Source organism: Mercenaria mercenaria, chromosome 18 (assembly GCF_021730395.1).
Source record: "Mercenaria mercenaria strain notata chromosome 18, MADL_Memer_1, whole genome shotgun sequence".
Taxonomy (NCBI): Eukaryota; Metazoa; Mollusca; class Bivalvia; order Venerida; family Veneridae; genus Mercenaria; species Mercenaria mercenaria.
The window spans coordinates 49,029,583-49,040,251 of NC_069378.1; the positions used below are offsets into that span (position 1 = coordinate 49,029,583).

The window sequence follows — 10,669 nt, forward strand, 5'->3', positions numbered from 1 at the left end:
CGTTGTTGTTAACACCTACTTTATTCACTCGGCCCCTGATTTGGCATCAAGCTAATTAAATTATGGCGCCCTAAAGGTATTGTTACGTGTATATGGTCTGTTAGATTCTACTATGTGTAATGTAAACGCGAGACAATTCTTGTCTTTAAAAGTGATAAATACAGGCAAAATGGGAATTCGTAAACAGGGTTACTGTATATAATTGCTGACATATAAAACACAGATTTGTACTTTTTACTTTACATAGCATATTTAAATAGAGAGAATAGAATAGATTGCTTAAACTCATGTCGTGTCACAGTTTTGCTCCTTTCAGGAAGAAAATAGTGTTTTTCATTATTTTACGACACGCGCACTGTTACTACTCTGAAAAGGAATAGGTGAATATGTAATGTAACAAATCTCTCTCGTATATATTTATCTAAAAGTAATTGCTGTTGTTTTTTTTTCAAAATGAATACACGCAATCTTGTTATGCAAGCATTAGAACATAACAACAGAATGTAATACAGACGTATAGTTCAATGAGTAATTCAGAAAACATGAAAATGGAAACTAAAACATACCTGCATTAATTTTTCCTTCTTTATTGTATAACCTTTTAATATTGTTACATATCAATATAATTTATACAGACGTTGTGACTATATATCGACAGAGAATCGTTTATAATATTCAAGCGTAAAAATAAAAAGCTAACATATAAATTTCAATGTAAAATGTAGTTAGTAAGTGTCTGTCTTCAACTGATGACACGGTTGTTGCTTTAAATGATTATAGCGAAAACCCCTGCTTTTTACTTCATTGAAGGCCTACGTAGAATGTCCTTGTAACATATATCACTGTAAAGCTGGTCATAAAGCCCATATATTCCAACTGAAAGATAAAATTATACTCTCGAACCATGAATAGTAACAATGCGATATAAAATGATATATTCAGCACAAGACTTATTTTCGCTTTTTCGCATGTTCTGAGGAGAGGGTCATTTTCCAATAGTATTTCAATTATTAAGTGTGCCCTTGGGCAATTTTCTAACCGTATTCCTGGATTCTTGACCAGTATTTACCTGTTTTACGCAATTAACCGATGACCGCCTTATATGAATCAGAGATGGAGGACGAACCATCTCAGATACCATGTCGTTTATCACATCATGCTGGATAACGCTCGCACTCACTTGGGAGCTCATGTCCCCAGCGATCCGTTCGATATGTGCTCTTCCTAGTGGGCGAAGAGGAGATCGGGCTACGCATGTTTCTATTAAGAACATAAGTATATTTTATTTTGAAATGAATTACTACTGACTGAAGCATCAAAATTGCAATAAAGCAACAAGAATCTGTTAAGATAAGCAAGGTTTTAAGGTATACATAAAGTAAACACTCACTTACCCCACTCAGTATCGGCAATAACTGGACATATAGTGGCTTGTTTATGTACTTTTCTTTCGTAAAACAACACTGAACCCTAGGATAGATATTGATACATGAAAAAAAGTCTTTTATCAGAGTTTATTTCTTTCAAGAACAAGAGCTGTCGGAGGACAGCAACGCTCGACTATTCAACAGCCTTGTCGACTGAATGAATACGAAAGTCGAAAAAGGGGCATAATTTAAAAAAAGCAAAATAGGGTTATGGAACCTGCATAGTGCTTATCAGCTCATGACAGTGGACAAGTGTGTGAAGTTTCAATCCATTCCCATTAGTGGGTACTGAGATACCAGCTTACATATAAGAATTTAACCCAAAACTCCTAAGTTTAAAAAGGGGCATAATTTTGTAAAATGCAAAGTTGAGTTATTGACCCTTTGCACTGCATGTCATATCATGACAGTGAACAAGTGTGTGAAGTTTCAATCCTTTCCCATTAGTGTAACCAAAAAATTCTAAGTCGAAAAAGGGGCATAATTTTGTAAAAAAGCAAAATAGAGTTATGGAACCTGTGCAATGTAAGTCAGTTTATCACAGTGAATAAGTGTGTGAAGTTTCAATCCATTCCCACAAGTGGTTGCTGAGATACCAGCTTACATACAAAAACTTAACCAAATCGGGACGCGGACGCCGAAGGCAGACGCCGACGCGGACGCCGACGCGGACGCCAACGCATGGGCGAGTCCAATAGCTCTACTATTCTATGAATAGTCGAGCTAAAAATGGAAGCATATTCTGTATTCACAGCTAATACTAAATAATCTAAAACCACAAATAAGTTTAAGAAATGGATCTAATCAGTTCATCTACTCTATCGTTTTTTTTTTAAATCATGTAACGTAACTTTATTTCTAATTACATATTCTATAAAATGGTACTTAATGGCAAAAATACATCTCCTGTTTTCAGCTTCTAATGGTGCCTGTCGTTGAGAAATAAATAAATGATTGTTAAAATCCTGTGTGCCATACTAATGCAAAATTTCTAAATGCAAAACAATTCTGCCAAAATCATAATTGTAAAGAGCTTAAAGTTAATGTAAATGTCAATTTTTTCTTGCAAAAGGCCCAACAAAAAATGTCATTAACTGTTTTCTACAATGCAACTGATTATAGGAATTAAGAGGCAAAACACGTTTCAGACGTTGATGGCATTACTGAATAGCCGTAATCCTTCGTAACATTAGATTTGTTTCTTTTAAAGACCCACCACAACATAGTGATCTACATCTCCCCATCCCCTCCACTTCCAAACCCTGTCACTTTTAGAAAACGTGGAAAAATAACTTAAACTATAAGAACAAAGTGTCGTCTAAACTTAACTAAGAAAATATACTTAAACTACTGCGCAAACTACCTTAATTCAGTAAACTGTTTTGACATTTAGCATATTGTTTGGTCTATTATATGCCAAGACATTCATGTTAATCAAAAATTTAAAAGTAAAATTACTACTACTATGACAATGGAATAACAAAAGAAATACAAAAGAAAACATAAGGATGGGGCCTACGTGGCCGAGTGGCTAAGGTCGATGACTTCAAATCACTTGCCCCTCATCGATGTGGGTTCGAGCCTCACTCGGGGCGTTGAATTCTTCTTGTGAGGAAGCCATCCAGCTGGCTTACGGAAGGTCGGTGGTTCTACCCAGGTGCCCGCTCGTGATGAAATAATGCACGGAGGGGCACCTGGGGTCTTCCTCCATCATTAAAGCTGAAAAGTCGCCACATGGCCTATCATGTGTCGGTGCGACATTAAATCCAACAATTCAAAAAGAAAACATAAGGTCTGTGTTAGGTCTTTAAACCTCGTTTCTTTACAGTATCGTGCAAATGTTCGCTTGACCGAACAAGCTATTGCTTCATGAAAGGCTTGTTTATATATTTTCAACAATCTAAAAGTTATTTAATTAGTTTAAGACATCTGATACTGATTCTTCAATCTTCAAGCGAATCATTTGGCATTTAACATTGGTCGAAGTGAACAAGGCCGTACAGAGTTAAAGGCCCGGATTTGGATCCCGATCACTCGCCGTGCTTCAGCGGTTCTGTTGTAAGGCATTTTATTGCCTCATTTTACCAAGCTATAAATGAGTACCAGTAAATTGAAATTGCTGAAGGTAAGGTATGATTGGTTTTAGCTGTTTTATATTAAGATATCTCAAAAGCTCAATGGAGTTTACGTTAATTATTTCACATAGCACTAGGTATAATTATGTCATAAAGCATTTAGTATTTTTCATTTTATACATTATGTAGTTTGCACCTAGCATTAAGCAGTTCGTATTTAACATTTGTCAATTTGCCTTTCATACTTTGGTGTAATATAATCGTTATGAAAGGTTAAAAATATACACTCATTACATTGCTTTCCTGCCAATAGTCAAATTTATTAGCCCAAGTTCGAAGAACACAGACAAATCCTTCGATATATGTTTTATCACATTATATCAAAATAAATTTCATATTTGTTTCTTACATTTTGACTTTAGCCTAGCAAAATTTAGTACTGAACGATAGACCAGTCAACAGAAGAAATAAATATCCGGCATTTTATATGAGGAGTCATGTAAAAATATATAATAACATATATTAACCTTTTCTGGTTTAACTTTGATGTTAACAAATGGAAACACAACATCGCCACCACCGTACTTTGGTTCCGTTAGCTACAAAACATAAAGAATAAAGGTATTATACACGTATATTTTACAGAAATGTTTTACGATTTAAACTTTAAATGTATAAAATCCTCATCAAATTTAATTTCATTTGGTAAAATATAAAAGTTGATTCAATATGTAGTGCTGCTTTCAAAATTAAACGTCAGGTGGTAGATGTCGCCTGTGAATAATCTGACATGTTGAATTGCAGTACAGACTCATAGTGTGACTATATATACATTTAGTAACTGTGTTAAATTTTTACCCTTATGACAGTTCCACGTGTAAATATCTCCGAAGGTAATATCTGGTTATTCTTTCGCATCTTATATCTTATATTATACCAATTAAATCAACTTTTCAAAATTCACTTGTGTAAATTAGGCAAAACATAAACATTAGCAATGAACTTGTATCGTGAAAAAACGCAAGAGTTAGGCAGAGGAAAGACTGCGCAATTTAAAGAGCAGAATATTATTCCGCGAAAGAACGAGTGCATATTTCTCGATGCAATTCTGATAATCTTTTTATAACACGTGCATCTATACTTATAATATATATATTTTTGAAAATGATATAAATTTGTTCTTGAGCTTCATTATAAATGAAAACATCGTTGTTAAGGAGTTTTAAAACGCGACGACATACATGAAATTGGCGTCAGACACCCGAAATGAAAACTTAAACGTCAATACGGAAAATGACGTTTCAGGTTCCAAAGAAACTTCATAGACTTCATAAATGTGTATGTAACAACTAGCAATATGTCTTTTGCCATGTCAGTTTAAGGTGAAATTAATTTCAATTTGAAAAACAAATAAATTCCCGACGTCCTCTTTACAACCCGAAACTCAATAAATGTTAGTACTTACAAATACTAAAAACGTTCCAAGTCTCGTTCGTTCAGAATCACCCTGAGAATCAAAGATAAAGGGAAACAGAATAATTGATACAACAATATTCACTATAAGGTTCCAAATATCATTTATACACCATATTTTAAAATCAAAATGACACCATACACGATGCAATATGCAATTTGCAATATGTAACAAATTATTAAACAAAAACATTTACATTTATTATTTTGTATGATAATAATATAACGATAGTAAAAACACATTTCCCTTAATGATGCTATGCACTAACCCATGGCTATTTTCACTGCCGTGAACCTATTCTATTGGTGTGCTTTCTTCCCATGTACTAACCAAGGGTGTATTTTCTATGTCATGGGCATTCGATGGGATAACCAATATCTTGTATTTACCAAGGGTATATTTTTCCTGCTGTGCACCTCTCAAATTTCAAGACCCATGTACTTACCTAAGGTATTGTTCTTCATACCATTGACCAGTCAATGGTGTCATTAACATACAATGTATTTACCAGTTGTGTTCTATTCCATGTACGGTCCAAAGCCCGGCTGATAAACTAGAGGTTGTGCGTGAAGCAAGCACGCAAAACAAACAACCGCTACAGAAACCAACGTTTAAAAAAAAAGTATTCCCAAGACATGGACAGATGGAAAGCTGTAACGAAGGCCCTATGCCCCACAACGGGCGAAGAGGATCAAGTAAGTAAGTAATGTCAATTTACTTACCAAGGCTAAAAATTTCGTACAATTTACATACCAATGGTACAATCCATGCAATTTACTTTCCAAGGATACCATTCCCATGTAATTTACTTACCAAGGGTATAATTTCCATGCAATTTATTTAACAAGGATACCATTTCCATACAATTTACTTTCCAAGAATACTATTTCCATGCTATTTACTTATCAATGTTACAACTTCCATGCTGTTTACATACCAAGGGTACTCTTTCTATGTAATGTACATACCAATGGTTTATTTTCCATGCCATGCAGGCCAATATTTCGTACCATTAGTCTTGATTCTATGGGATTTCTTTCAGTTATATCAATTTCATACAATGTTGATTGTAGATTGGGTATCCACTGCCAATTTGTGTTGTCTTCCACGTGCAGTCTGTATTTAATAATATATATGCTACCATATCTTCAACGTGCAGTCTGCATTTACGAATATATATGCTATCATATCTTCAACATATTATGTATTGTAAGCTTTAATTTATTTGGCAACTTTGAATCAAATTTATCACAAAGCGCGGGGATTAACCGCCTTCATTGAAATGTAGTGTTTACGTGTCAAAGGTGCAAACACAACCCAGCGTCCCGGTATCGTTTTATCACTTTAAACGTTACGTACGTTACACAATTACGTGAAACAATATCGAAATACATAATTTAAGTCACAAAATTTAGCCATGAAGTCGGGCGTAAAAATGTGCAAACTTTCTTCGTCATACAGCTTAGAAATTACTATTGTAATATTATTCTAATAGATCGATGTTGCATTATCGATGTTGCATTAGCTGAGGAACCTTAACCATTAGTATGATAGACACGATTCGTTCTGCCTTTTCGACTATTGTAGATCATTATCAGCGTACACATTCGTGCAGTCTGATAATGATCTTCACTGTTCGCCATTCAGTCACTATCTTTTCGTTATCACCCCTTTTAACAGTTAATGGAACTTTCCAAACGATGGACAAGTTCATTATAGAAATTTTAGCAATGTTAGGGTAAAAATAAAACATCTGATACCCATCAATTCCTCCCGGGTGTGTGTAACGGTTCTTGTACATAATAGCCTTCATCTGAAAAACAGATTTGTGTGTTAGCCCTCGATTGGAAAACAAAATATTACCATCTATTTTTTAACATTCAGATGAAAACGTTAAAAAGATGTTGAAACATTTTTTTATATTCAACATACTAAGAAAATATATGTGAAAAGTGTGAGAAAGCATAAAATCATATGTGTGGCAGTGTTAACATTATTTAGCTAAAAACAGATATTTAAGTAAACTGATGTTTAATCTATTGAAAACTTGGCCGAAATGTCAAAGTAAAAGTGTCCACTTTTGAAGCAGTAAAATGAAGAAAAAACTATTAGTATGCCAACGTCGTTTGCTTGCTTAAAGATGTTATAACCAACCCTATATCGTAACTGCAATTAATTAATTGTGTAATCATTTTTTTTTCTGTTCTGATAAACATACCTGCTCATATCCCAAGTATGCCACCGCCTTTTGTTGACTTTTGGTTGTTATATTTTTGTACAACACAATTAATGGTTTTCTGTTTAGCACCTCTGTTTCAATGCTCGGTCTGTCGAAATACCCCATTTGTCTTGTGCTTGTGTACGTAGAGAACTGATAAGGTTTCGGCTTTCTCGGCTGTTTAGAAAGACAAAAGACAATTATAATAGTGCAATTACATTTTTGGAAACCGTACAAGTAATATTCAGCTTCATTTGTATTTCTATAATGCATTGTATATTTGAGCCGTGCCATGAGAAAACCAACATAGTGGGTTTGCGACCAGCGTGGATCCAGACCAGCCTGCGCATCCGCGCAGTCTGGTCAGGATCCATGCTGTTCGCTTTCAAAGCCTATTGGAATTAGAGAAACTGTTAGCGAACAGCATGGATCCTGACCAGACTGCGTGGATGCGCAGGCTGGTCTGGATCCATGCTGGTCGCAAAGCCACTATGTTGGTTTTCTCATGGCACGGCTCATTTTTCTTGCAAGCATTCGTATTTCTTATTCTCTTTACTAGCATAGATGCTTCGTGGATAAATCTCTGTTACTGAATTAACCTCTGCTACATGTATATAACAAAAATAAGCCTTTCCCGTTTCCGGTAAAGGTTTTGACGTAAAAACACCTTACTGACTTTTATGTTTTAATATTTTTTTATTTTATTTTATTTTCTATTTATAGAAATAAAGTAAACTCAAATAGGTTTAAGTTCTATGATTTTGTAAATGGAAATGATGCATATTCAAGATTTACTAGTATCACCTTTAAGTTTTAAATAAGAGTAAAAAAATATAGTAAAGTGTTTATTTATTATTGTGTCCCCACTGTTGAAAGGGCCAGTCATGTCGGCTCACGAGACACCTACATACATTGAACAGCATTACTTCCCGATTCCCATTATCAATGCCAGGCGCCAGGCAGGCAAGCAATTTGTAAGCATTATTCAACAAGTTGTTGCGGCTCACTAATCGGTCTTTCTTCGTAACAAGACCCACTTCTGACAGGGCTTGAACCTTTGACAGCCCGACTGCGGGGCATGTGCCTTATCAGTTAGGCCACCACAGCTTTTGTTTATAAAATCATGTTAGATTCAAACTAAGGATTCGTACTCTGGACAAATATGAATCAAAACATCATATCAATCCAATACTACATACATGAAAAGTATAATCTAGAAAAATGATAATATTGCAACATTACTGGATCATTCCTTAGTGAAGGTAACTTACTCTTGCGTCTGTTTTACAATACTTTTGTAGCAATTTATCTTTCTTGCTCTTGAGTTCCTGCTGATTGACGTCAGCGTCAGCCATACCGCTATCAATCTTCTGTATGATATATTTACTGTTTCTCACTGCGACCATATTGTTGGGATCTAAAATAGTGTGAATGTGTTTACGTTATTCTGTGTTGACATCACATTATTGGGGCCTAACATAGGTCAGAAAGTGTTCCTACCACATTATTGAGATTTTACTTTAGCGTTTAAATAAGTTTTGCAGTTATCAGGATCTAACTTAAGTTTTTTGAAGTCCTATAATTGGGCAATATTCCCGCTGCGGGTAGATTTTTAAAAAGATACGGACATAAACAATGTTATTAAATATCATTTAACTTTAAGCAAAATTTACTATTTTCATGTCATTTTGTAACCTTTAATGTAGATAGTAATAAAAGCTGTTAGCAGATCCTTCGGACGCATGGAACACAACTATGTAAAAATTACAGTATAGTAGGTTTGTTCGATGCAGGTGAACAATGACCCGTGCTCCTTATTAGTAGCAAAGGCTTTAAAGAAACTGTATAAACGGTAAACATTAAATAAACTATGTGCTACCAAAGGACCAGAAAATATAACAACACTGAATCAAAGTACCGGGTGACATTTTACAGCTTTAAGGGGATCCTCTGGAAGCATTGAACACCTAATTCTTATAACTTGCAATAAAAAATTGATTAATGACTGTGTTTATAAACCTAGTTGGGATTTGCATAATTTCAAATACCTCTTTCAGACTATATGGGAATATCATAGGATTTCCAATTTGATATCTTAAATAAAGATAATTCCAGAGTTGTCCTACCTGTCTTAAGTAATTCGTCTAATGTCGCTAAGGCATCTGTTGGTCTTTGTAACTGAAAAATAGTAGTTATTTTCATTTAACATGTTTTATGGTTCAATAAAATGACATTATTTCTTTAAAAGCAAAGACCTGATTTTAAGAGCAGAAAATTGCGATGATTTTAAAGACTTGTCCTTTATCACCAAAGGGTTTAATAGCCCGCTTTGTAATTGAATTAGAATCTTGTGATGAATCAGGTCATTGAGTAATCATGCAGCAGGTGGTTCTGTCTATTGTCAGCCCGTCACTGACTCGAAGCTCAGGTTTGACTAGAACCTAAATTATCGACCACACATGAAGCAATTTTTTTTCTTTAAGATTTGAATTATTGAGACATGTGTTATTATTTGCACTATTTTACTACGTGCTGCATGAATAAACCAACAAGATATAGTCACATGCCTAAGACTGTGGACGACGATACTATTTATAGTTCATTTAGCCTTACATTAGAAAGTAATATCCATATCAGTAATCATTTATTTATTTTAGGCGTCATCCAGTGACAAAGTAGAAAGAGCTGGGAAATCCGAAAACGAACCGGACATGACGTCACACACAATATTATAAATAGCTAGGATTTACCTTTAGATAAGCAGACGACAGAAGATTCATGGCATTACTCAATTTAAACTTTGCACTACTTTGTTGGTCGTACAGTGAGATGACTTCTTTTAGCCAAACAACGGAGAGATAGTATTGCTCCGTTTCGTAGGCGACACGTGCAAATTCAAATGCGTCGTCCAATGACAAACTAGATAGAGCTGGGAATTCCGAGAACGAACCGGACATGACGTCACCCACAGAAACATTATATATAGCTTGTAATCGGAGTACCCCTGTAATGACATGCTTCAAGTTGCTTCCAGACGGTATATTGTCCGCGATGTTCTCAACCTTTGATCGCATCACTAATTAATATAAAACAAATATAAAAACATATATCATCATCAAAGTAAACATGCTATTTATACTTCATAGCAAAGATAAATGTTAATTTAACAAAAAAAATATACGCTTTTTATAACAAAGATTTAACATTAGGCTATAGTAACCCGGCGAAATTTAATTAAGCTCTTGTTCCATCTTGAATTGTGATTTCACAGTTTGATTTTCAGATCCCTTTATGGGTTCCAGAGTTATGGCCCCTGAAAGGGCCGAACTTAGCTATTTTGTCCTTGTCTGTACAATAGCAGCTTTATTTATGATTTGATTTTTACCAAACTGGCACACAACTTGTATCACCATAAGATCGTGGTTCCTTTCTTTCTTGAACTGGCCAGATCCCTTTATGGGTTCCAGAGTTATGG

General features: G+C 34.8%; 1 protein-coding gene across 1 annotated transcript; it reads right to left on the reverse strand.

Annotated features, from left to right (window-relative positions):
- Nucleotides 1-571: 571 nt before the first annotated feature.
- On the reverse strand, nucleotides 572-10,268 carry LOC128550452 (prolyl 4-hydroxylase subunit alpha-3-like). The gene is made up of 10 exons (XM_053529537.1): nucleotides 9,945-10,268; nucleotides 9,321-9,372; nucleotides 8,466-8,611; nucleotides 7,195-7,371; nucleotides 6,737-6,789; nucleotides 5,945-6,092; nucleotides 4,968-5,009; nucleotides 4,030-4,101; nucleotides 1,395-1,470; nucleotides 572-876 (listed from the first exon to the last, which is right to left on the reverse strand). Exons 1-10 carry the CDS (start codon nucleotides 10,266-10,268, stop codon nucleotides 797-799), a joined length of 1,170 nt encoding a protein of 389 aa, XP_053385512.1. The 3' UTR covers nucleotides 572-796.
- Nucleotides 10,269-10,669: the final 401 nt, after the last annotated feature.

Excerpts from the sequence above, each read along its gene's own strand:
- LOC128550452 (XM_053529537.1), bottom strand. The coding sequence starts at position 10,268 with ATGCGATCAAAGGTTGAGAACATCGCGGACAATATACCGTCTGGAAGC. Across the intron at positions 9,373-9,944 it reads TGTCGTCTGCTTATCTAAAG|TTACAAAGACCAACAGATGC; the intron begins GTAAATCCTAGC and ends ACTATTTTTCAG. Across the intron at positions 877-1,394 it reads TATTGCCGATACTGAGTGGG|TTGGAATATATGGGCTTTAT; the intron begins GTAAGTGAGTGT and ends TTTATCTTTCAG.